At 42.5% G+C, this 26,711-nt stretch overlaps 4 protein-coding genes across 7 annotated transcripts; 2 read left to right on the top strand and 2 right to left on the bottom strand.

Annotated features, from left to right (window-relative positions):
* The first annotated feature begins 584 nt into the window (after positions 1 to 584).
* Positions 585 to 2,599, top strand: gpx1b (glutathione peroxidase 1b). Its single transcript, XM_031843213.1, has 2 exons — positions 585 to 903; positions 1,914 to 2,599. The coding sequence occupies exons 1-2, from the start codon at positions 679 to 681 to the stop codon at positions 2,262 to 2,264; spliced, it is 576 nt and encodes a 191-aa protein (XP_031699073.1). The 5' UTR covers positions 585 to 678; the 3' UTR covers positions 2,265 to 2,599.
* A 365-nt stretch (positions 2,600 to 2,964) lies between these two features.
* usp4 (ubiquitin specific peptidase 4 (proto-oncogene)) lies at positions 2,965 to 15,421 on the bottom strand. Its single transcript, XM_031843149.1, has 22 exons — positions 15,024 to 15,421; positions 13,589 to 13,716; positions 13,330 to 13,460; positions 13,123 to 13,249; positions 12,808 to 12,953; positions 12,134 to 12,195; positions 11,813 to 11,959; positions 10,543 to 10,660; positions 10,258 to 10,431; positions 9,992 to 10,150; positions 9,435 to 9,659; positions 9,187 to 9,270; positions 9,014 to 9,108; positions 8,090 to 8,272; positions 7,630 to 7,982; positions 7,316 to 7,537; positions 7,145 to 7,215; positions 6,944 to 7,059; positions 6,701 to 6,850; positions 5,728 to 5,831; positions 5,247 to 5,335; positions 2,965 to 5,059 (listed from the first exon to the last, which is right to left on the bottom strand). The coding sequence occupies exons 1-22, from the start codon at positions 15,173 to 15,175 to the stop codon at positions 4,937 to 4,939; spliced, it is 3,159 nt and encodes a 1,052-aa protein (XP_031699009.1). The 5' UTR covers positions 15,176 to 15,421; the 3' UTR covers positions 2,965 to 4,936.
* An 81-nt stretch (positions 15,422 to 15,502) lies between these two features.
* emc3 (ER membrane protein complex subunit 3) lies at positions 15,503 to 18,807 on the bottom strand. Its single transcript, XM_031843199.1, has 9 exons — positions 18,552 to 18,807; positions 17,973 to 18,144; positions 17,819 to 17,876; positions 17,571 to 17,664; positions 17,230 to 17,334; positions 16,995 to 17,076; positions 16,790 to 16,869; positions 16,352 to 16,434; positions 15,503 to 16,265 (listed from the first exon to the last, which is right to left on the bottom strand). Exons 2-9 carry the CDS (start codon positions 18,125 to 18,127, stop codon positions 16,137 to 16,139), a joined length of 786 nt encoding a protein of 261 aa, XP_031699059.1. The 5' UTR covers positions 18,128 to 18,144; positions 18,552 to 18,807; the 3' UTR covers positions 15,503 to 16,136.
* On the top strand, positions 18,109 to 26,625 carry LOC116381207 (RNA-binding protein 5-like). 4 transcript variants are annotated; one of them, XM_031843181.1, is made up of 21 exons: positions 18,109 to 18,921; positions 20,469 to 20,517; positions 20,599 to 20,761; positions 20,875 to 21,027; positions 21,475 to 21,544; positions 21,948 to 22,021; positions 22,739 to 22,822; positions 23,238 to 23,298; positions 23,433 to 23,501; positions 23,594 to 23,754; positions 23,847 to 23,944; positions 24,198 to 24,285; positions 24,629 to 24,697; positions 24,782 to 24,851; positions 24,934 to 25,037; positions 25,149 to 25,266; positions 25,360 to 25,451; positions 25,551 to 25,712; positions 25,803 to 25,952; positions 26,216 to 26,290; positions 26,376 to 26,625. In XM_031843181.1, the coding sequence occupies exons 2-21, from the start codon at positions 20,501 to 20,503 to the stop codon at positions 26,607 to 26,609; spliced, it is 2,112 nt and encodes a 703-aa protein (XP_031699041.1). In that variant the 5' UTR covers positions 18,109 to 18,921; positions 20,469 to 20,500; the 3' UTR covers positions 26,610 to 26,625. The 4 variants fall into 4 exon arrangements, with proteins under 4 accessions (XP_031699041.1, XP_031699023.1, XP_031699047.1 ...); XM_031843163.1 differs by lacking the exon at positions 18,109 to 18,921 and adding an exon at positions 20,130 to 20,249; XM_031843187.1 differs by lacking the exon at positions 18,109 to 18,921 and adding an exon at positions 20,130 to 20,249 and having other exon boundaries at positions 26,219 to 26,290.
* Positions 26,626 to 26,711: the final 86 nt, after the last annotated feature.

Genomic DNA, 26,711 nt, shown 5'->3' on the forward strand with positions numbered 1-26,711 from the left:
AGGGCGCATGTTTTAGATAATCATTTTGTCCGTTGGTGGGCGGGGTGAGAACTCTGTCGACATATTTTCGAGCGATCACTTTTTCCGGGATACGCCGTGTGATGAAACATACACTCCCAAAGCGATGTACCTGCGCAACTACATCAAAGAGTGTGTTGTACATTGAGCGGCTTCACTTCTACCTGCTTCCTTCTTCGCCTAGCTTGGTTTACTACAGCGATATAGTCCATTCAAGTCATAATTCACGAGCCGTTTTGTTTAAAAAAAGAGAGCAGGATAATTTCCTCCAGGAAAAACAAAAAGGATGAAATAGTGGAAATTACGAAATTCAGTATTCATGTTTTGGCAACTTTTTGACTTAATTAATTAAAGATAAAATGTCAAAATTAAGAGTTACTAAATTCATGTTAAAGCATTTATAATCAGGGTTTAGTAAATCAAAATGTTTACTTACTCTTGCATGATTTTATTTTGACATACAATCATTGATGACTTTCATATTAATGTGATGGTATATTGGAACCTTCGAATCCCGTCCCGTAGGCTGCAGGATGTGAACCATCTTGAGCGATAAATACAAGATCTTTGGCTATATCTCACGGCTTGCTCAAGAAAGTAGAGTGACTCGGACATAAAGGGATAATTGTGACTCTCAACACAGAGGAATAGATATCGAAAATGGCAAAAATGGCTGCGAAATTTTACGACCTCTCGTCCAAACTGTTAACGGGAGAAACGTTTAATTTCTCCTCCCTGCAGGGCAAAGTTGTCCTCATCGAGAACGTTGCGTCTCTCTGAGGTACGACCACCAGGGATTACACCCAGATGAACGAGCTCCACGACCGGTACGCCGGCAAGGGGCTCGTGATCCTGGGAGTGCCCTGTAACCAGTTCGGCCATCAGGTGAGGAAACAATGTTATATTCACCAGGTGTATTCTCTTTACTTTCAGGCATACTGGGGTTATTGTTAGCTTTTGTTTTTATTCGTTTTACATATTTTCCCGGAAATAGCTCACTTGCGTTTAGAATTTTGAAACAACAATTATACAACAGCATACAGATATGTTGTTAATTATAATGAATTTGTAGGCTATTTTACTCAGTGGAAGGAGTTTTGTTCCTGGTTTAAACTTGCTTTATATATCCAAGTTTACTGGCGGGTTTAAGGTTTTAGCTTGTCTTATATTTAGTCAATAAGTATCTGCTACAGCCACTAATTCAAGTTCATTCATATAGTATCTAAACCAATAGATTAACATTTTGAAAAGTGAACCTATAACTCAAGGATACGTTTTGCTGGTGAGGAACCGAGTTTCTTTGAGATGCAGTTTCAGCATTGAATGTTTAGGAAAGAGGAAATTGTGGTAGTGTTAGTGACCAAGCACAAGTTAAGTTCTTCCTTATTTAACTTAATACATGCAACTTGTTCTGCTTCACAATTGTAATGCAGAGAATAAGCAATATGTCATTTATTAACTAAGTTTGTATGACAACAGTAGTAACTCATTAATAGACGGTTACAGAAATGATGGTTCAAATCAGCAGGAAGTGCTCTTTCTGTTCAAGATAAAGAGATAAAGACAGTGGAACCACAGCCTTCAACCAAAAGTTAGACTGGTTTACTGATCAGAACAGATATGTAAATAATAAAATGATTATTAGCCATTCAATTGTTTCCAATTTAAAACCTGCAGTATTGAAATTATGTTGGACTGCTGAAGTACAGACCTTTATTGTTCCATGACAATAACTGCGAACCACTTCCCTCATAAAACATAATGATGTAATACATGCCTGTAGAGACATAATGCCATGTTGGACTTTATCAAGGGGACTTCTTAGAGTGACCTGGACGTCTCTACTTCCCAAAATGTAACACAATCACACTTATTGTTCTGATTAACCCTTTCAGGAGAACTGCAAGAACGAGGAAATCCTCGTGTCTCTGAAGTATGTCCGTCCTGGAAATGGCTTTGAGCCAAAGTTTCAGCTCCTGGAGAAAGCGGATGTGAACGGGAAAGACGCCCACGCCCTGTTTGTGTTCCTGAGGGGAAAGCTGCCATTCCCCAGCGATGAGCCATCCGCCCTGATCAACGACCCCAAGCTGATCCTCTGGAGCCCGGTCAGCAGGACCGACGTGGCCTGGAACTTTGAGAAGTTCCTCATCGGGCCGGATGGAGTGCCGTTCAAGCGCTACAGCAGGAAGTTCCTCACCAGCGACATCGAGGGGGACATCAAGAAGCTCCTCAGCCAGGCAACCTAAACCGCTCGTCCTCCTCAGTGTTGTTCACCCACTTGTAGCAGCTTTTCTGCACCACGTGTGTAACCATGAGCTCATCACCTTTGGTGCTCATTGCTTCCCCCCCCCAAAGCTTCTGTAGATGGTGTGCAACACTTGTCCAGACCAGCTGTGCTCTCCTACATACGATGGCTGTGTTCTGCTCTTTTACAATATGAAGACATCCTCTGAAACCTAGTTGTGAGGGGGGTATCTGATGCAGCGTAAAAGCCTGAATGTTGTCAGCTGCCTTGTGTGTATACAAAGCACAGCTGTGTTTTGATTTGTCATGAGGACCAATAAATGTATTTGTTCATCCATTTCCTGACTGTCTCTCAGTGAAATCATGGTACCAATATTGTATATTGTTCTTTTGAATATATATTTATGTCGACCTGCATGATAAAGGCCGAATTAAAAAAAAAAAAACATGATCTTGAGTAAATGGGTAACATTGCCCATCTGGGTTTGTACCAACAGTGTGATTACTGTGCTGTTAGCGGGCCAACAGCAGAGTGCAGATCAGTTCATTTTGCAATCAGTCAGCATTAAATCAAGGTTGCAGCACGTGCCAATAAAACATAATTTTGCAATAGTTACTTCACAACTACCTCCAATGTTAAGCCAGCTTTAATGTAAGCTGATTACAGTATATCTTTGTGCGTAATTAGACCAAACAAACCACTTTGTTGAGGCCTCCAGTCTTTATTGTACTTTGAATTCAAATATTTCTCAATTAAAAACAAATACTGTAGATATTGGCAATAAGATAAATATGACGACAATTTTTTTACACCTATTTTCAATAGTCTGATTATTTACATGTCTTCGGTTATTTTTTGAGTTTGAATTGTTTGAAAGAGGGAAAATAAGATCCGCTGTGTTCGGCAGCTGGATTTTGTTTTCAACTAAGCATCTAGGATTGCAAATATGATGTAAAGCTTTTCTAGGCATAGGCTTAAATGATTATATTTAGGTAGTCATCTCTGAAAGACTTGATGGGCGGGACCAACCAGCAAAAAGAGCACTTGGAGGTCCTTCATATCAACATGCTGTAATGCGACATAGTGCAGAATTTATGCCACAGAACAAGACTTACAGGAATAGATCCATGAAGTACTAACTGCCATCTGGTTTCACCCAAAGACCCTCGAGACCGAGTAGAAGTCAATGTGTTTCATACCCACTCACACAGTTATACACCTGTTATAACGGCTTCCTGGGGTACTTGTGTGTCTGTAAAGAGACAACAAAGGGATTCTTCTCCTACGCCACCAACAGAGTGTGGCTTTATTTTACTTGCCAGCTGAGTGGTGTACTGTGATCACTGGAAGCAAATGGCTGCACTCAGTCAAGGTACTGCTGCCCTGACCCCATCTGATGACACATGTAGATTGTTCCCAATGACAGGGAGCAAGTTCAAGTTTCATCAAGAAGAGCACCGCTTTTATACTATTTTATTTTTGCTTCACTCAGTGTGCTTTTAGGATATCAAATAACAAAAGCCATTTCAATACAGCGCTGCATTAATGTACAAGACTAATAAGGACAAGCCATAGCAGGTGAGCCAGGGGTCTGATCAGGCAGCAATCAAAATATGCTTATAAGACACATTCAAATGATCTGGAAGTGTATGACAGACCATAGCCCTTAATGCTACGGCCAAATCATACAATCCTGTGATCTCTTGATGCACCAGAAGCAGGTAGGTCATGTACTCATGGAGAATTCAAAGTGCCCCCTTCTTTAGGCAGGTTGCAGGAATCAAAAGGCCGCTTTTGCATCGTCATTACAAAAAAAAAAAAAAAAAAAAAAGGGACAATAAAAATCGTTGGCAGGGTGAGACTCCTCTCATAAGTTTAGGGTCTGAGAGGCAGCGGAGCCCATTCTGTGCATCATAGAACAAAACAAAAAGAAAGATGGCTGAACAAGAGCAAGAAAAACTGGTTCTGCCACAAATCATGTCAAGAAGCAGATCTTAAACCGAGACGTCCCCTCTGTGGTTTAGATTGCAACAAAGATCTGGCAGCCCCGCTGCACACCTGCCGATCAGTGACTCACTCTACGCAGGTGGAATAAGGTCACAGGACTCTTTCAAACAAGCATGGCATGTATTGTTCTGTGTACACATCACACTGTCACGGGGGTCTGCATTTCCCTCAGCACAGCAAGATCATCGGAGATACATCTATGCACAATGCCAGTATCCTGCTAATGGCTTAAAAGTTGATATATTTTAATCATAAGAACCTTGGAACGCTTTGGTTGAAACAACATGTGCATTTGGCTTCTTTTTTTAATATTTCTGACAGAAACATTTGTTTATCTACGCATTTGAGGGCACTTCTAACATTCTGTTCATCCAGTGAGAGGATCTCTATCCGTACTCCTCTTTAGTTCCAGACTAGTAAGCTATGATCAGAAATCAGTCGGCCATCTGCTGCAGGGAAGAAGTCTCTCAGGTCACTCTTCTGACGAGGCCGTTGGCTCTAGGTGACAACATTCGAGACAGAAATCAAATAAAATACGGGGAAGGTGGGGTTAATAATGTTAAGTCTGTGGAGTCCTCTGTCACTAAAGTAGCTTTGTGTGTGCGTCCGAGTGTCTCTATTTGCCATATATATGTTTCAGTGCGTGTCCCTTCGCGTAAGGGCTCCTCAGTTTGTGTCCATGTGGTCATCGGCTGCTTCCGGGGCTCCTCCCAGTGAGGCCGAAGGCTGAGGTTTGGAGGGGGCTTCCTCGTCTCTGCGCTGATAGAACAGCACATAGGCTGCTTTAGTCTGAGTGGGGCAACAAGGACAGGGTTACACTACAACAACAGGGACACTCGACACCAAGGACAGAAAGCCGAGAGGGCTGAGTCACACATGACAGAAAGACATCACCAAACACTGCATCTCTGGAGGCATTCAAGTACAGGACACCTGTACACAGAACATTTATGAACATTAAAGAGTCACAACTCACCACAATCTGGTCCTCTGAGGCAGAGGAGACGCTGCTGTCATCAAAATAATACCACTTTCCATCCACTTTATTCTTGCCGTAAGCTGTGTCTGTAAGAAGGAAATAGGTGTTAAACAAACAGCTGTTCAGTTCATTTGTTTATCTAGCAAGAGAAACAATCTCACTCACACCCGTTTACTGTGAAGGGACAAAGCCAACACAAAAACAACTGGACAATGAGTCCACAGAGAAAGAAGACGCACAAGACACTTTGCCGTGTTAAAATGTAACTGATTAGAGTCCATGGAGACACAGTGGACTCATATTGTGTGTATGTTTTAAGACAAACAAAAAGAACAAGAGAGGGAATTTATTACCGGCTGGAAATATAATAGTTGTATGTTAAAATAAGCTCATTATGGTATGTTGATGTGGAGTGATATGGGCCTGTGATTTCCAAAGTGTCACAAGCGATTCAAATGACAGAGAACAGTTGACTTACAGTGACCGCCTCCCATTCCTCCATAGTGGTTTGACACGGCAATGAGGTCATATACGTAGGGGCCGGCCTTCGGGTCGCACACAAACTCGGACATGTCCAGATCCCTGACAAAGAACAGATCTTCAGTTACAGGGAAATAAAATGGCATTTCCACCGCACTGAAACGGAGTTATGAAACATACCACCTACTAAACAGCCAAGAAACAAAAGAGACGATTCTCTTAAAGTCACATTCAATGTATAACACAGCATGTGGGCCACTTGTATGTTTAAGTTAACCTTAGTGAGCATGAGTCAGCTGTTTTTAAAAGTAAGTCACGAGTCGATATGTGTTGCACACATAAAACACAGACAGATAGCTGCAACTTCTCCATTTGTACCGGGTTAATGACTCATGCTATGAAAGGCTACCGGTGAAAGTTTTATTAGTTACACAACTAAAACAGATAAGGACTGTTAGGACACGGGCGTATTGAGGCCAGTTCTCTGAGGCAACAGTCCATTTCTTCAAAGTACAATAAATACAGTATTTACTTATTCAGACCTCAGGTCACTTTGTTTCAGGCTACAGCTCCCCCTGGTGGAACAGGGCCACCGATACTGCACTTTCTCAGAACACTATTCTTAAAATATGAGTAACATAATGAGCATCCAAAGCTCCCGTTTGTCACAACCTGATCCGTATTTCTAACTGATTTGCATTGAGTAGCACTTGGTCACCAAAATCTATAACACGGCTTTTCTAAAGAAATGCTTAACTAATGTTGATGATTAACAAAGAAAGGAACTTTCAGTAATCAGGTATTGTCATAATGCTAAGCGCTGAGACTGTCCACCTTCAGACGGTATCTCTTCTCAGGACATCTGGAACTACGATAGAGACCCATCAGTGCCTTTTCTCCTTGTCAGACTAAAGCATTGTCCTTAAATGTGTCCACAATAATGTAGATGAGCAATACTGCCTCCTGCATACCTGATGGGAAAGTCCACCACTGTGTCCAGCTTGTCCCTCCAACACCGGTTGTAGGAGAACCGCTTTAGATGAACGACCAGAACGCGTGGCAGCGACCACAAGTCAAACTTTTTCGTGGCCTGTTGGTGTTTCTTACATGTTGGACAATACCTGCATAAAAAAAACAGATTATATTTATATGACAAAGCTGGAGACATGAGTGGTGGTTTGACACTGAACTAGGCTGCAGTTGTGAGACCTTACCATGGGTCATGTTCTCCAAGTGTCTCCATTGTTGTAAAGAGCTCGGTGCACTCCGTCAGGGCCACGGTGGCTTTCTTCTTCTGGGCCTGGAGCATGCTCTCGTGCTTCTCATAGGCCTACACACAATATTCACACAGATATAAATAGGCTGCTTGCATGTCTGGTCACAGGATTTATTCTGCCGACTATCAACCTACTGACCTCTGCTTCCTGCTCATCGTAGCACAGCTTCTTTGATGCTGCGTCCCAGTCGATGGCCACCGTGGAATGTGCTGCAGAGAGGAAGATGAGGGAGGGGCTCTGTCAACACAAAGGGGCTTTGAAAAACAAAACAAAACGAACAATTGTAAGTTCAAAAAGATTAGCACTGACGATTAAGTTTGAGGACATTTCCATCACAGGGCAGCGGGCTGATGTTAGCTGTGCCATAAGAGTTGACGATGCTGAAAGTGAAGAGCTTGGCTGGTGAAGAGCGGTGCTTGGCTGAGTCTCCTTTAGACCCATTTTCCAAGTCAGAGGTCTCTTCTTCATCCTCTTCAGACTGGCCATTCTCTGGCTCTGGACTCACCTGGTGGTCCATGGCCTCCTCCTCACCTGAACAGACAACAATGAAATCTCATCACTTTGCAGTTCTTTGCATGGCTGATCAATGTTTCCTTTGAATTTGGTGAATCTTAGATAATTACCATCATACAACCCATTAGTCTCATTGCAGGTCCCTGAGTGGTTGCTGCCGTTACTGGAGCTGGCACTGCACGAGGCCCCGTCTGACAGGGGGCTGCCACAGCCCCCCAGGCCGGCATTGAGACTAGACGATGTGGAACATTCAGGAGCCTGGCTGCAGCTGGCAAAGGACGCTGAGGCCGAAGCCGAGGCCGATGCCGAAGCTGGGGCCGATGCCGAAGACGATGCCGAGGCTGGGGCCGATGCCGAAGACGATGCCGAGGCTGGGGCCGATGCCGAAGACGATGCCGAGGCTGGGGCCGATGCTGAGGCCCTGCTTTCACCGTTAGGGCCCTGGGATTGTTTTACATAGCGCCTGCAGCATGGAACAGAGGAGATGCGTGAACCACCAAATACACGCAGAACGCGCTTTTTTATTGCCATGTTGTTTCCCTCCTTTCTATCCACACAGTAGGTCCTTACCCAATTCTCTCTAGGATCTTGTCGTAGAGAACGTCTGCTATGAGGTTGTGTCTGGGCACGGTGATGAGTAAAGGCTGGCCAAACAGCATGGTGCTTGAGGAACTTCCTGCATGCTTGGAGTGGCGCTCCCTGAAATAGACAGGCAGGTTCATCCTCTCGCTGTCCTCTTCCTGTACCTCATACCTGCAAAGAGCAACAACACAAACACACACGTATTTGAAATTACTGATGACCACAGTATGGAGTACATATGGCCGTTATGCTAGGCCCAGCTCAGTCTTTAGCAGAGGCTCTTAAAGCGCCGGACAACTAGAATTAAAGCCCTGCGGTTAAATGCCTCCGCCAACCAGGCATGTTGCAGTTTACTTCTAGGATGGAAGTACTACTCAACTTCATCATGTTTTTCTATTAGACGTGTGTGAAATTGTCATAACAAACACACGAATTGTTGTGTTATGACAAAAAATAAGTTTTGTGGCTTTTGACCCACCAATTCGAATCAGTTCATCCTTACGTGAAAGTTACGTTTGTGCCAAATTTAAAGAAATTTCCCAAAATATCCCTTTCACGAGAATGGACAGTGACATACGTACATACCGACAACTCGAAAACATATAAAACAAATCAAAAAATAAGAAAGCTAAGCTTGCAAGCACTTGTGGAGCTTTTTACCCCCGAAAAAGGCAGTTGACCACAAGGTCCCATTCATTTCATAATGGGAATTTGGGTTGTGATATTTAAACAATCCGTGTTTCAATAGGGAAGTAAAAGCCTCTCGTCTACGAGAACGGTCTGCTGAGAGAGCTCCAGTAAAGCTCACAGTGAAAGGCCGGATGGCTCGCTAGCGATCCCCGCAGGCGCTTCAAATACAACTATAGCATGAAACAGTGGCCGCAGTGACTCACTGAAGACAACAATACTTACACAAAGATGTCATCTTTTTCCATGATTTGGTTGAGACCATCATCCCGTCTATAGATTTTATGGAACCTATGGTTGTAAACGTCAGCCACCACCATCTAGACAGAGAAGTAAATGGCAAAGTTAGCACATATTTCCATTTCAAGCCAGAGCAAAGAAAATGTAACAGTTCTCACGTTTTCCTGAGGGAATCCACAGAGTTTGGACAAGGCGCTGCACAGGTCCGTCACTGCTCCCAGTTTGGGGACCACCACTCGATACTATAAGACAAAGAAGAACATAAAGCGATATTATGATCCAACGACATCACGTACAAAGCAAACTCGGTTCTTAAAAACTAGAGTGCTAGTATTAGTAATTTGGTATTATTTATCATTTTTGTAGGTGTTCCAAGTCTAGAGCTAGAACTCTAGTTCCACCTCACCTGTGTGGGTCTGGACTGAGGGTCTGACCGCACCAGGAACACCTCCATAGTCCGGTCCTTCTTCATGGGCAGAGGCAGTGTAAGGTAGCAGAATGGATCAAAGGTTACAGACACCATGGAGCACTCTGGGCACACCAGAGTCGATTTGAAGAGGCCGTGGAAAATATCAACTATAATAGAGTCGTTGCGCAAGCGGTGGTTCGTCCAGGCTTCCTTTGCAACGATCTGTAATTCCACAAACAACAGAGAAAGACTTTCATTAAATGACCTTTTAAAGCCTCTGAAAGAAAAGGTGTAACTAGATATTGTTAAGCAATTCATTGAAGCATAGCAGATCAAAGCACACAATATGCTGCTTCATAATAAAAACCTATGCTATGTCTTGCAGCTCAGTCAATCTCTATGAAATTTAAAGCCAATTTCAGGAATCAAAACACAACAAAGCCAGGAATGCTGCGAGTATAAATATTTAAGCAGCGTCATATTGCGGCACCAGAATGAGTCTTTGCAGTTTTTAGTTTCCCTTTTCTTTTTCCATTTCTATGTCTGCTCCATACCTCGTCTGGACGGCCCTCTGCATCCTTCAGGGCCAGATAAGGCTTCTTCTTGACGCGGTTTAGATCTTCATGGAGCCCGTCGAGCAGGAAAGCCAACAGCTCTTGGGAGTCCTGCTGCTGGTAGCCAGAAAACTGGGGGGCAAAACGTCCGACCTGGGTCTGGGGGAAAAAGAAAAAAAAAAAAAGGTGAATTTTGTTTGTACCTTTAAGATTATGAATGGATAACTGATATGTAAATCAGATGAAGTTGTTTTAACAGGACTCACTTTGAAGGTGCGTGGGGCCACGTAGCTGCTGCGGCTCAGCCACATCTGCTTCACTAGATCTGCGTAGGCCTCTGCGATCTCCCCCCTCATTCCCAGCGGATTCTCCCGGTTAATCTCTGCCTCATACTGGTCATTGAGGAAGTATTCTGTGAGTGGAGATGCATTGCTCAGGCACTGGAAGAAGAGGAATCATAGATGGATAGTGTGAACATGAAACCCAAAAAACTGGCAACTGAATTTGTCTGAACGGAAGTTGGATCTGTGGCGTTACTGGATGTTTTTTACCTGGAGGGCAGAGTTCATGAAGCATGTGTTGCCCAAATTACTGAGACCACACAGGCCGGGCTGTGACTGTGACTCTCTGTAGTTGTAGGAGGAGCTGTATGAATTGTAGCCCCCCAATCTGTTGGAAGAGCAGATATGTTACTGTGGGTATCCTTAAAGACACAGTGTTGTGATGAAGCCTTGTGTGTTTAAACAGGACATTCAGATATGGTACCTGGATAAAATCACTTCAAGAGAACATGTTACTACCACTTGGCATAAGTACCTCTATGAATTGACAACAAGGAATATTGCCACACTGTCACCACCACACTCTTGTCCTCATTTAGAATACTACCCAAAAAGTCACGATCATGCAACATTTTAAATAACTGAATTATTTTGTGTCTAATTAAAAGAAGTCTCTATGACATGTGCAAATTCAGTCAAATTTCCCATCTTTTATTTTGAATATCAAATTGTGTCTCTAGCGTGCACAGTTAGTCACAAGTAGTCAACTCTTCAGTAATCCCACTGAGCTGTAGGTAGCAGAGAACTCTAGAAAGAGCAAATGCAAGCAGCTTAAGGCCATAATTTGTTTTACAGTAAGCAAAGCATGATAAGGGACCCATGCTGCAACAGCACAGTTACAGTGCACCCTTTATTACATGTTCCTCACTATGCAATATGATTAACTTCATGCTGATACAGCACTGTAGTGTTCATACATATTTGATACCAGCTCGCCTTTAAATGGGTGTTGCCTTGCATTGCTTTACTGGGTGACACATCGTTGCATTTAAAAGCAAACAAAAAACACCCAAAACAAATTTACAAATGAAAAACTGACAAACTTAAAACAACACGAAAAGAAAAGAACTAATGACATTATGGGAAGAGGGAAATAACATACTTTGAATTCCGTGGTGTGCAACAGAAGATGAATAATCTGTTAAAGACCTCGTGCTCTGACTTTACTGAATCAATAAATGTCGTAAATGCAAGAGTAGTGTGCGGGACTGTCCTTTTAATCTCCTCTACAAAACACCGGCATGAGAAACATTTGATGTGCAAGTTCCATCACAACATACAATGAGTCTTTTGCAGATGTAACAACTGAATACCACAGGAGCTCAGGAAGCAAGTGGTACAAAAGAACAGTAAGTTAAGTTTAGTGCTGGTCCTAATGAGTCGGTGCCACATAGCGCACACAGTAAATGTGCACGAGAGGTACACACTCTGTGCATGGAGGAAAAAGTGACGGGGGGATAAATCAGAAAAGGACACTTGCCTGTTACCAGAGGATGTGCTGTTGTTAAGTGTGTAGCCAGGGCTACAGCTGCTGTCTCCATTGGTTACTGTTGAGGAGATACTGGCTGTTGAGTTGGAGGAGAGTTTTGGGGAGGTAGTGAAATTCCTGGATGGGGTAGTACTGGATCTGGTGAGCAAGAGCAAGACCGTGTTTAACATTTGTTAAAAAAAAATACTGACCTACATTTAATGTTTGGATATATATTTGATGTATATATTACATTCTCTAAAACTACTAGGATATCATTTATATTCCTACAGGCCTTTACAGAATGACAAAACAAACAAGGTATTTGCTTACTTGGGATGGGAGGCCTGTCTGGGCCACGTGCCATCCTCATTCTTCCGCTCAATCACAAGCACCTGTGGGAAAACAAGCTGGTTGAGAGCCAGGCCGGCAAAACTGACCTTCATGTCAGAGCTATCATGTCTCGGGCTTGAATTAATACTAGCATGTGTCGAGTGCTGCCACCTTCAGCAGCTGGAGGTGGGTCTATCAACTGCACTTACTTCGATGTTTAAGTCTATTTTTTAGCTTTAATTTGCAGTTTAAGGAAAATAGCTGCCGTGATAAATTGAAACTTTGTCTCTCACACCTTTCACATTACATACTTGTGACTATAGTGTACATGAGTATGGGCACAGTAGCATGAACACTTACAAGTTAATGTAACTTAATGAAATAGTATTGAATTGAACTTCCTTGTCAAAGATCATTTTGTTGATGGGAATGTCACAGAGGTATTAGCGTACCTCTACAGTAACTGATATTCCACATACTTTTGTATTGTTTACATAGCTAATGTATTGCATTGCAAGAGACTCTTACAGTTCATGTTGTTCTGTACCATGCCAGTAAATTAATTATGTATGCACGGTGAGTACCAGTACACTGCTGGGCCGTGGTGTTCTTCAAAATAAATGAGGAGTCTATTGGTAATCTGAAGGGTATTTGAATACCACAGCTGTACCTACCTGCCCCTGGAAGAGACCAGCATCCTGTACAGTGCTGTCTGGCTTGTTCAGCTGCTCGTAGGTGTTGCTCATGTATTTGTTCCAGAGCCGTGTCTCCTTCTCTGATGAGATATTGAACAGCGTTCTCATCTCCTTCTCTATAGTGTCTGAAAAGAAGGGATTTGGAGGCTTGATTATTATCTTTCCTGCTTATTTATTACACAAAACACATTTAATGACTGACAAAGTATGATATTTCCAGTTGCGTAGGCAGCACATTTATCTCGTCATTTTCAATACAAAGACGAATCCATAGAAACTCCTGTCAGCACTCACCTATAGTATCAGCTTTACTGAAATGACGCGTAACAACATTGTCCATGTTGTCGTTCTCACACAAGTTCAGCTCCAGCAAATAGACCTCCACCTTACAGTGCTTGACAAACATGCCATGCTCAACAACCTGGGGAAGAAAGAAGACATTTAAGATCCCAAACCACAAGCGAATGGTCAAGTAAAAAAGAAAATCCTCAACAGCGTTACCTTCCTGACGATGGGTCTCTGGCACTCAAGACAGCTGTACCAGCTGACAAGCTTTTTCCATGCCTCAGTGGGTACAAGGACATAGTCCAGCTCATCGATAAGGTGCTCTTTCAGGGACTGAGTCTCCTGGTCTTTAAGGAAACAATAACAAAAGGATGACTACAGGCTGTACAGCTCGTTTAATCTCTATGTGGGATGTGTGCTGTTCGCAAGAGCAAGAAAAGCCCAATAGATGTTTCTTTACAGATGAAGGTTTTACCTGAGAAAAGCCCAGAGTTATCAATTGGTCCTGGATAGAGGCTACGTTCTCCCACATTGTACATATCCCAGCTGTCAAATCCAACATACTTCTTCCACTGTTTGAACCACCGGCTGTCTATTAGATACCTAAAACAAATGGGTTGGGAACAGTTAATAACAAACACATCACACTTTGAAAGACACTCGATCCTTTCTTCTGAACCTGTAAGACTTATACTTCTTAAAGCATTTTTGGTCACCTAATACGTTTATGATATGGCGCAAGGACAGGACAGGATCGAGAGGTGATACATGGGATTTGGAGAGACATTGTACCAAGTCCTATGTTAACCCAGAGAATGATGCAATACCAAACTGGATTGGCATGTGCAGCTATTGTAACAGCAAGTTAGTTTGACTTAATCACCTCCAGTTAGTAGACTTGTTAGCAAGCATTCACATAATACGATGTTAGGGTCATAGAAGTCAGTGAAAATCAATGCTTCACATAAGTGTGTCAATCATAGTGAGGTGTAAGATCTTTGCCCTTTGACCTGAGGTTAACTTCCCCAAGCTATGAAACAGTGTAAATATGCTTGTGGAAAATCTTACATTTCAGCGTGAACGCCATGGGATAGAAGTCCATTTTTATTTAGTGATACTGCAGTATCATGAAACACTTTATAGGCATTAACTGACTTTCAACAACTATATGAACATGTTGTTAGCTTAGTAGCTGATAGTCAATATAACTGTGGCCCATTTCTACAGAAGGCTATTTAAATTCTTGCTTATCTCACATTTCTCTGTTGAAAAATGTAATAGTGAAACCTCTTTAAAAACAACTCGCTGCATTGTGCCCAGGCCTGGACGGTCTTTAGGATCTGAAACATTGTTAGCAAACACCGGAAGCTGGCCGGTTAAGAAACCTGTGAGACAACTTCAACTGGTACGTCAGTACAAGCAGGCAACGACTCGCAAAATAATCCTGTCAACGGGCCCATTTCCTGATACCTAACGTTACTTATCCAACAACGAGCCGGTCTGACTGGCAAATAAACTCACCATCTGAATCCAGGGCCTATTCTACCAGCCGACAAACTACCACATCAGATAACGTCACTTAAGTTGTCACAAACCCGACAGTAACATTTACAAATGACCCACTTAGTCATGCTAGTTTCGTTGTATACAACCAACGTTCATATCTGTTACTACAGGCACCATGGAAATATTTAAGTCGAGCTGGCTAGCAGCTAGCGGGCTAACTTGTTAAACGTTAGCTGGACAAAGTATCGGTAGCACAGCAGCTTTCGATTTCTGACTCGCAAACGTTGGTTCCGTTAGCATGCTAGCTTTAGCATGTTAGCATTTCCTGTTTCTCACTAGCTAACGTTAGCTAGCTAACGCTAGCTGAAAACACACAGGTAACGTTGGCCGTGGACGATTCTTACCATTCGTCGCCCTTTCTCAGAGTAGTCTTCAAAAGTGACCCGATAGTCTGTTTCTGATTTTCGGTTGATGGGGTTGGCATTTGTGCGGCTACCGGCTCCGAGTCGGAGTCTGCCGCGCCACCCGGCTCGGGTCCGCCTCCCTCGGCCATCATGTAGCGAGTGTGCCGGTCTCGTGAACGCGCGAATGGAAGAGGCGCATACTCGACTTGAGCGAGCTTCAGAGCTCTGCTCGAGGAAACGTTCTTCCTCTACGGTCAGTGACGTTGCACAATCGAGTAGAGCTGCTGTAGCACTCCAATGCGAGTGCTCTGGCATCGCCAGTAAATCACAGAGGAGTCATATAGCAGTGTACCAATAGGGCTACTAAAAAATAAGCATCCTTGTATTATTATGTCCTCAGAACATCAACAAACCTCAGTAGATAGCCTGACGGATGATGTTTGCTTGCGTCGGGGTGCATTGCAATAAAGAAAACTATATATTTTGTCAAAACAGGCTTTATGCTGTACAAAACACAGAGGGGTTACAATACAAAATAAACCATCTACATACTTCAAAAACACAATATTTCAAATCACACAAACATTCTCCCTGCCAAGAGCTAATCAGTTCTGGGTCTATTTCCAGCTTTCGGCAGCTGATCCATCTAACAAAGGAGTCATTAAAGATGGTTAAAGTATAATAAAATAAACGTCTATTGTTTAAACATGAGGACACATATGGAGATTGAAACAGCTAGTCTAGCTGTGAATGACACAATAAACAAAGGAAGCACTGGGTAGTTCACATTCTATTACCTAATGGCATGATGGCATACAGTTACAAGCTAATAATAATGCATTCCAATAAGCAAAAAGCCACTTAATATCTCCCAAACATCTCCTTGTCTCAAAAGAGATGGAACAGCAGCAGAACCAGTGTATTATTAAGTCATTTCAGATATTATATGGAAAGGTAATAATACATGTGAAAAGACAAGGACAACAAATAAGTGAATGTAAACTTTGCATAACATGAAGGGATTTGTCCCATCTCTGGGGCTCAAACCAAAAACAAATCCCTGCATTGATCAAAATTCAAACAGAAAGGCTCCAAGTAGAAGTGACCAGGCCATCAGAAGATGCCGCTTGGCAGCTCCTTGCTAAACATGCCATCAAAGTCCAGCTCTCTGCTCATCAGATCCTCCTCTACGCTCTCCAGCGCCCACTGATGGTCCGTCAGTTCCAGTGCCTCCCACTCCGCCTGAAATCAAGGACAGACGTCACATGAACAACCAAGCAAAGCCCCACCACATTAATGAATTACGCTAAAACCACTGCGGTATATACCTTGAAAGCTTTATTTGTATCTGCAGGCATGGCCATGGCTGCACCACTCATCTGCTCCTGCATGATCCTCGACTGATCTGCACCTGTGGGGATTGAACAACATAAATTGAAGCAATCATCTTCTGGGAATGACAAATTATTATCTGAATGCAAAGGCCGTCCTCATAAGAACTGATTTGTAAATAGCACTGACCAGGATGCATCTGTACCTAAATCTTAAAAATGTAACTCTCAGATTGTGTATTGAAATGAAATATTGTTTTCATGCTCACATTCCTGTGAATCAAATAACGACTTGTAGTATGACACAGTTGCTATTGCTGTTGAAACTATAATAATATGATACTCAGCATAAGTAGAATTTACATTTTCACGTGATCATCGAACAATCTGACCCGACACAACATTCAAAATGATCTTAAAATTTGCAACAATTACCATTATCTTGGCCTAGGATTAATGAGTACATGCTTCGTAGTCCAAACACGTTCAAGAAATACCACGACGCCGAGCTCACCCTAGAGGATAAATGCACACAGAAACAGACACAAATGTCAAGAGAGGCACACACTAGCTTAAGCATTTTGAGATTAATACGCAACTAATGCAGTACATCTCTACAGATCTGGTTTCATTAGTTTACCAGGAGGCATCCAGTGAAAGCAGCTCTACTCCTTGCTGAAGCATGGGCTTGAAGCGCAGAGTGAGAGGGAAGGGAACCTTAGCTGTGTGGAAGAGAGTGAAGAAAGAACTCAATGTAGGATTCACATATAAAACTACATCTTATCTGGTAGCAAGACACATTCAGAGTTATTTTTTGTGCGGGTCACATTCTGCCCCCACAAGCTGCCAGATCTCTGAGAGAGTGACATAATTACTTGTTACAAATCCTGAAAAGGTCCAGTTGATCCAGCCTCCAATGAGGATCATGGGAAGAACATTGGTGACATTTCCTTTCATCATGTCGGTCAGCATGCTGGGATCTGTGAAAAGAGACAAAACGCACTCAATGAACTTCTTGCTAAGTACTGTTTAAATATATATATATATATATATATATATATATGCATGTTTTGCACAAACAAATTAGGAACAAAACACAGAAACGTTAATTGTTTAATGACAGACATTTTTTATTTAACTAATTTACAATGTGCATTTTAACGCTAAAGGTTGCGTCATCATATCATGTTCAGTGGTAAATACTTAAAATGATTACCTGTCATTGGAGAGGGTGGAACAACCTTTCTTTTGGTCTTCTTGAAAAATCCATCTTCTTGATTATTGAAGAAGAACTTCCTCATCAAAAAAGACTGAAACAAGGCGAGATATTTAGTAACATTGTCCGACACGCTGCATTTGTGACAAACAAATGCAAAGACCAGTGGTTTTGTGTTGAGAGTGCGTTTCATATATGGTGGACAATAAATCGTACATGTGTCAGAGATGGATGATGACATTTGCTACCTGTTTGGGGATGTATTTTCCATTTTCTCTGAGGATTCTGCTCCGAATAAGAACCTGGCTGGATTTGGAGAAGAAAACAAATTGATTAATTCACATGACTTTCAAGTGTTTGTTTTTTAAAATAGGATCCACCTCACAATTAAAGATGACCTACCTGTCAGAAACCTGTTCTAACGTCAACTTCTTGTCACTTTGAAGAAGAATGGATACATAATGCCGTATCACACCGACTAAAAACGTGATGAAGACAATGGGCAACACCACCCAAAGCCGGATATTAGAGTCCAGCAGAAGCTCCGGCTCAGCCATCCAGCCTCGTAGCTTAACTGAAGAATGAAACACGAGCGTAAGAGAAATACGTTCAATACACAGCAGGCAAGTTAAACACAGCTTTAAGTAGTCTCAACTATTGAGGTAAGCTTCTAACTGATGTAAGGCGTTCTTATTGGGATAGTTTACTAAATTACTAAAATGTAACATAGCTATAGCTAAACCACAGAGCTGTCAGTCCATTTAGCTAGCTAGCCAGCGTCATTACCGTAACGTTACTAATAGGTCACGTACGTTATCAAGCTAACGAGCTAACGTCAAACCACCTAATCTAAACTCCACGGCAAAGAGTACAAAAACAATCTGTTGTCGACTAAAACCAGCAGCAATAAGGAATGTAATCCACCACCGATTAGCTGACGCTAGTGGTTCGCTAATGGTAACGTTAGCACCAGCTGGCTACCTTGTTCCTGGTGCCCGGGGTCACAGTTTGTGGGAGCTGGAGAGTCGTCTGAAGCGCAGTGTTGACCACTTGCAATGTGTTTTTACCACAGCTGCGAGGGACGCAAAGCATATGCTTTGTGAGGTAGTTCAAAAATAATTAAAACAACATGTAACAGTTCGAATCCACTGCTGCGGCCATCGTGTTGAGGGATGAGAGCCTACTGTCTGTGGATGAGAGCAGATTTCTGCTTCTGCAGATCATCCGCACCTCACCGGGACTCCAGCGACACCCAGCGGTGATGGGGGGAACTGTCAGCCCGGGCCAGCCAAGCGTTCCTCTGTCAGAGATGTAACCGCACCAGTGGTGGAAGAAATACTCTGTAACTTAGGTAAGAATAGCAATATCACAGCATACAAATGATCTACAAGTAAAACTCCTACATTAAAAAAGTACAAAAGTATTGGCATCAAAATGCACAAAATGTACCGAAAGTAAAAGCACTCATCATGCAGAATAGCCCATTTCAGAACCATATATATTATATTATTGTATTATAATCATTGTACATCACTTTAAAGTTGATAAAGGTGGATCATTCAATTTACTTTTGATACTGCCGGCTAATTAGTAAACGTCCCTTAAGGATACATGAAGTCTTATTTCGTATTCATCTTAACCTGCAAAGTAACTAACTAAAGGTATGGAATTTATATAGTTGATTACAAAGTACAATATTTCTCTTTGAATTGTAGTGTGGTAGAAGTATTAAGTAGCAGAAAAATGTACAAGTACCTTACATGATTAAATTAAATGTCCTTAGTTACTTTCCATCACTGAACTGCACACAATAAATAGTAGGTGACATGTTGTAGGTTACAGCAACCAAATAAAGGAGGAATAGCAATTTCATACTGTTTCTTTATTTGCTTCCACATTTGAAATACAGTAAAAGCTTAACAATTTAATTTGAGTTCAACACAAGGCCATTGTAATTGTATATAATTTAACATATCTCTATTATAGTCCTATTGATGCACATGTAGGAATGAAAGTAGTGAAGATAGATATGCAGGGCAGTAATTGTATATATTAAAAGTGCAGAGACTAAAAGGAATTGTATAACACTGAAACAAGCATAACAAATAGACACATGTCGTATATTTAGAAATGAATGATGGCAAGGGAGATATTGGGAAACAGGAAGCAGCCTACTATTGTGACCAGGTTTAGGACAAGTAATATGGATTTAAACATCTTTTATTTTCTTTCTTAATGGATCAGACACAGAACCAGATTTATTGACCATGTGTTTTTAGACGAGGCAAACTGTTTGGCCTCCTATAAACTGCATCTAGAGCGCTGTGTCAGTGGTATAAAGATATACAATAAGGCCTGTGTAGATTTAACCAACACTTGAAGTGATATATTATTACTTACATATGATTCAATCAATTTAAATTACTCTGCTTTTTTATTTTTTAAGTACAGTAGATGTTTTGATCATTTCCACAGGGAGGGAGCGTTATCATTCAATGTTTGTTGTGTGTGCGCTGTGGTCTCCTGACCAGTAGGGGGCGGTATAGCGCGACGCGTCCGTTTGCCATCAGACTTTAATAGAGAAGAAGACTACTGACCAGAAACTGAAGATAAAAAAAACCTTCTAGCTTGAAACCACTCCGGTAACCAACAGATAAAACAGTCTGTGTTATCAAAACGGTATGTAACATGAAGTTGTATTTGTTTCTGCTGACGTAAGCTAAGTAACGTAAGTCAACGTAAGGTCTCGGAAGCTATAAAACGTCAAAGCTAACGTCCACCGCACATAACTAACGTTAGTTAAACTGGCCTGCTTGCTAGTGTGTTAGCAAAGGCCCGTTCAGCAGGGACATATCAGCTTTTTAGCTAACGTTTCATACACTTGTGATTGTTCTACAGAGTTCCGTGATCAAACGTGTCTCCATTAAACCATGGGAGCTGATAAAAGGTGAGCTGGACATCCTTCAATACGGAAGTGGCACATATATTCAGTGTATTCGCGATGACACTCCCGTTTTCTCTGTTTCAGGCTTAGTCGGAGTGAACGTAGTGGAAGATATGGCTCGGATGGGAGGAGAGAGGACCCAGAATGGCACGATAGACTGGGTAGAGACGTGGAGAGGGATCATGACCGACAATGGGGTGATGACAGACCCCGAGAACGTTTTGATGAGCGCAGAGACAGTCCAGAGGTCAGTGGATAGCAATGCGTTTGTCAGTTCATGTTACTTTCACACATGTAACAGGAAAATACAAAACATCTCGGTTCATAATAACAGTGTTATTTATTTTCCCTTGCCTGCAGCAGAGGAGCCGAAAGCGGCGCAATAGTGACAGATCTGATGATGAGTATGACGGGGATTATCCAGACCAGGACTACAAAATGGAGCAGGAGGAGGAGGAGGAGAGCAAGACCATCATGCTGAGGGGCCTCTCTCTCCATGTCACAGAGGATGATGTAAGCCCACCAGCCCCACTGATGCTTTTTAAGGGTAAAGCCACACCCAGCGTAAGGAGATGGGTGTAGCTGCATATTTCATGAGGAACAGCAAATCCCTTACAAAGAGTGTGAGGGTATTAGAGGCAAGGGGTGAATCTGCTGATTGAGGGAGGTTTTGGCTTCATTCAGTCCGGCTTTACCGCAAATTCTGAGGATTTCTTCGGGCAGTTTGTATCGTTTCGGACGATGAATTTGTTAGAGGAATGCAACTAATGTCAGATTCTTTTTGTGACGTGACTAACTTGGTAAGGAAGAGGCAGCGCACCTTTTCTCAAAACGGGGAAATGACATAAAGTCTGACAATAGGGTTGGTTATTGGAACTGATGGAGAAATGTTGTTAACGTTAGGCAGAACAGTGAGGAGTTGTATTCGGATTAATTTGACCTTCTGCTCCAATCCTCCAGATACGCTCATCACTCGAGCAGCTCCAGGGGCCCCAGCCTGTGGACATTCGCCTAATGAAGAAAAGGACAGGTGAGTGCTGAGTGTCTCACGCTCACCTTCACACTCTTACAACCCACATTCCCTATTTATTTATTTATTTATTTGTTGCAACTCGTGAAAAAAAAAAAAAAATACTCCTACTACAACTGTCAGGGGATCCTTTGTGTCGCATAGATTGTCTGGTTTTCATAGTATCGCCAGGTAAGGAGGTAACTGTATGTGCTATTCCTCTACTGTTTTTTATGTACAGACATGAAATGTTATGGTAAACAAAATCCCCCCCCCCCCCATATCCCCTTTGACCTTGTAAGCACCCTTCCCACCTCCATTTTTGATTTGAGTTGGAGTGTACAAGCCCTTTGTGAGTCTGAATGTTGCACCAAAAGCATTCTAACTAACACGCCTCCCGTCTATATTTGAATGCTGTCTCTAGGTATAAGCCGAGGTTTCGCCTTCGTGGAGTTTTATCACTTGCAAGATTCTACACGATGGATGGAGACCAATCAGGTTGCCTTTAACAATCACCAAGTTTCGAGTTATTCTTGGAGATTAGAGCCCCAGTTAACCGACACATGACTGATCATTGAGAGCTGTGCATATTTGCAATAGACAGATGTTGGTGTTTAGTTGCAGGACTGTATCATAACCATGGGCACGCAAAACTGTGACTATCAAATGTAAATGTGTTTGATAATCACACAATTGTCTGATTTTATTTGTATACAGCAGCTTTTTCAGACATTATAGTCTCTCAACTGCTTAGTTTACTCAATGCTAGGAGTTCAGTGTTGAGTCACTGTATACAGGAATGAACTCTTTAGTCGGCTCTGTTACAAATATGAGAACATAGTCAGAGCCTTAACCTAAACACGTGTTTGCCCCTCATGAAAGAAGACTGAACAGTGGTTCCATAGCACATTCTGCTCCAGCTCAGTCACTCGGATATTTTCTCATCTCCATTTAAAATCCGAAGGCTGGAGTGAGACATGGACGAGCTGGCAGCACTCCGATCCCAAACACTTAGAACCCGTTTGTTTTGAGACCTCGTACACAAAACTGCAGCGTTCTCTCTAAACTTCACTTTCTACCTCTGTTCCCCTTTTTACTCCCTGAGACACTCTACCTAAGCAGCTACGGGTGTAAGCCTAGCCACTCTCTCCCGTTCCAGCTGCTCTCACTCCTCTCTGTGGAGTCTGAAATAACTGGTGGCCTTTGACTCCGCAGAACAAGTTGGCGATCCAGGGCAAGAGCATTGCGGTGCACTACAGCAACAGGAGACAGAAGTTTGAAAACTGGCTTTGCAATGCAGTGAGTACAACTTTATTTGTCTTTGTACCGTTAGCGTTTTTTGTTTGTATTGTTTTAACTGATGCACCTTATCCTGTTCCTTCACACCACTGTAATGATGTACTCATCATACTTATATGTGTAAATATGCTATATATTTACTAAGCTTTGGTATTATCAGAAGTTGCACATTCTGTCCATTCTTTAATTCCGTTTCACCTTCCAAGTCTTTCGTGTGTTTCTCTCCGGGAGGATCATTCAAAAGATCAAGAAACACTAAATACCTCGGTCATACGCCGAGTAAAAGATAGGATAAATACAAAACTACTTAAAAAAAAATACATGCATTTGGTACTAAACTGTGATCCCAGAATGATATATTCTATATATTGTTTCTTTAAAAAAAGACCACAACATTGTCATTGGTTTATCACAGTGTGGCCTGTACAATTTCCGGAAGAGGCTGAAGTGTTTCAGGTGTGGAGCAGCCAAAGTTGGTGAGTTGCTACTTCAACAAACTCTAAGTATAAGTTTGTTCTTCCTGCATGTGTCCTGCACTACTTTATTTCAGTGGCCCGCCCTGACTAGTGTTAACCTGTGTGTCCCTCTGCCTCGTCTTTGCTGAGTACAGACGGAGAGCCACCAGCACTAAGTGGTTTAACTGCTGAGTCTCAACAGCCAGGAGATTACAATGGAGACAGTAAGTGACTTTTTCACCACATATTCAAATAGTATGTCCCCCCCAGTAATCGTATTCCACATTCATTCTCGGACACGTTGTTTTGTTTACAGCAATCATTTTGAGAAACATTGCTCCTCTTTCAACTGTTGATGGCATTTTGAACATCTTGGCCCCCTATGCCAACCTGTCGGCGGGCAACATCCGCCTCATCAAGGACAAGCAAACGGGACAGAACAGAGGCTTTGCCTTTGTTCAGCTCTCCTCTCCCCTGGTACGTTATTTCTGTAGTCATGATATACGTCGGTATGTTTCTTCTGGGCGTGTGCACACGTTTGACAGTTTTCATCTTTATTTCCTGTATAGGAGGCTTCTCAGCTGCTCACCATTCTCCAAAGCCTCCAGCCACCTCTAAAACTGGACGGAAAAACAATCGGTGTGGATTATGCCAAGAGTGCTAGGAAGTGAGTCATCACACACACACGCACATAGACACATACGGTTTGATTCAGCTCTCTATTATTAGAAAATAGCACATAAAAGCTCTTTCGTATCTGAATTTAGATTCACATTCATAATCACATTTAGCTGGAGGCTGCTTATTTGGTCCTGCAGTAATTCAAATGCGAGCATCGTTGAGGCAAATGAGCGGCTCATTTTTCATCCTGCATGTGCTGCAGATTTCAGGTTGAACTAACTGCTCCGTGTCCTTTCCAGAGACTCGACTCAGCCCGATGGGATCAGAGCAAGCGCTCTCTCTGTCGCCAGCACAGCCATTGCTGCCGCTCAGTGGTCATCCAGCCAGGTATCGGGGTTCTACTCGTGCCGTTTTCTACTTCGAAGTCATTTTGTTGCACTTAAAATTCCCTAAACTTAGTGGTGTGACATTAAAGGCAAAGAACAGCTGGTTTTAATACACATCTTCGCAAATATGGCATCTTTAAAAGTTAGGACGATGGTAAAGTGTGAAAAGCTCTTGCGATCCATAGACATGGTACAAATGGCTCATGGATTTTTTTTATATACGTCTTAACTGAATTTACTAATTTTTTGTGCAAAATATTGGCTCAGTTGCAAATGCAACTTTTACTTTTTTTCGTTGGGGTTCTTGTGTGTTGCTGCTGACTTTTCTCTGTATTTCCTTGTAGTTGCAGCAAGGTTCTGGCACCGCCTCTGACTACATTGCCCTTCCAGATGGCTATGCACAGCAGACACAGGTCAGTTCACAGTCGACTTTATCGTGGCAGTGACTTTAAGAAGGAAGACCAGTGATTGACGTGATGTTTTTTCCCCTCATGTAGGGACAGAATTATCAATTATGGCAGCAGCCTGAAGCCTTGGCTCCTGTCATCGGTGATGGATTACTCGGAGGTAAAAAAGAGGGTCAAATCACTCGGAGCTATTTAGTTTTTTCACCTGGGATTGCTAATCCATCATTACCGACTGTCTTTAGCTGCTCCAGGAATGAAGACCTTGATCCCTGCAGCCGCCGGTGTGGTCATATCCCAGACGGCTCAGGTTTACCATCCTGTCATTATCAGCCAGCCTGCCATACAGGTAGGCCGTGTATTAACATGGCATCTATGTACTACATTTAAAATGTACAACTCTTGGTGTCGTCCGATGGCTACAAAAGTACATCATGATTTATTCCCTCCTCACTTTCAGCCACACCAGTTAGTGCGGGCTGTTGATGCAGCGCAGCAGATTGCACCACCGGTAACACCAGCAGCGTCCACTGCTGCCGCAGCTGTCGTCTGTGCGGCCCCAGCTGTTAACACGACAGGTGAGATTAGTTAGCTTCACTATGGCTCCTCTGCTTGTCAATGACTAGATCAACAAGTGATTTGTTTCATATGTCCTCTTGTTGTTTCCGTAGCTGCCCCTGACACCTCAGCATACCAGTATGAGGAGTCTTCAGGGTACTATTATGATCCACAGACGGGCCTGTACTATGATCCCGGCAGCCAAGTATGTTCCCCGTACTCCTGCTTTATGTGCAGAATATATTGCCAAACACTGTCATTTATTTGATCTTTACATCCTATTTCTTCTGCTTGTCATCAACAGTACTACTATAACTCTGAGACTCAGCAGTACCTCTACTGGGACAGTGAGAAAGGGAGCTACATCCCTGCACCAGACATGAGCTTAGCCAACAGTTCCTCAGCCACGAACAGTAAAGAGCCCAAAGAGAGAAAAGAGAAGCCCAAAAGCAAGTCTGCACAGCAGGTAAGTGCTTCTTTTTAAAAAGTTATTCTCCGTATGGATTATATCTCGTCATTTAAATGATATCCGTACTGACTGATAATACAATTGCAGATTGCAAAGGACATGGAGCGGTGGGCAAAAACTTTAAATAAGCAAAAAGAAAGTTTTAAGAGCGGTTTCCAAGGCTTTGGACCATCCAAGGAGGAGGAAAGGAGAGAGTCTGCAGCTGCCGATGCAGGTTTCTTCCTCTTTGAGAAAAAGGTATTTAGTAGTGACTACTAGCCCCGAGTATGTTTTGCATCGTATTAGTGTCATAGCGTACTTGGAACGGTACTAATATAGACTGAGAGGCTCACTGGGAACTCACATTCATTCAAATTCATACTTTTAGAATTTTTTTTGTGTGAATGAGAAGTAATCCCCTAATAAGTTTATTTTTGTTAAGTTTGCTCACCCCACTGTGAGAATCACCGATGCAGCTTATTTTTGTTATTTGTTGATGAAAGTTGTCGCTTCCTTTTCAGCAGATGGGAGGTTTTGAGATGCCGTCTTTCATGATTGAACAATTCAAGATCACAGAGCAGGAGACTTCAGCCAAGGTTTGTTTGTGCCTTTTGCCTTTATTTCCACAGTTATTAATAAAGATGAATCTCATATCATTTAATCCTTTTTGTCATCTTACAGAGCGGCCTGGTTGCCGCTTACAACGGAGACAGTGACCCCGAGGAGGGCGGCTCCTATAGAGCAGCAGACGAGGAGGGGAAAATAACGGACTGGACTAAGATGGTTTGTCTGCTGTGTCGACGGCAGTTCCCCGCCAAGGATGCTCTGCTGCGTCACCAGCAGCTCTCTGACCTCCACAAGGTGAGCCTGGAGAAACAGCGTGTGTTTAATCTGCAAGTAGCTGGGAATATTTAAAGTTTCAATACACAATGGAAAGAACATTATTAATCCTGTGCTGTCTTGAATATATATGCTCTGCTGCGTCACCAGCAGCTCTCTGACCTCCACAAGGTGAGC

This window comes from Anarrhichthys ocellatus, unplaced genomic scaffold (assembly GCF_004355925.1).
Source record: "Anarrhichthys ocellatus isolate YVR2014 unplaced genomic scaffold, GSC_Weel_1.0 scaffold1, whole genome shotgun sequence".
NCBI lineage: Eukaryota > Metazoa > Chordata > Actinopteri > Perciformes > Anarhichadidae > Anarrhichthys > Anarrhichthys ocellatus.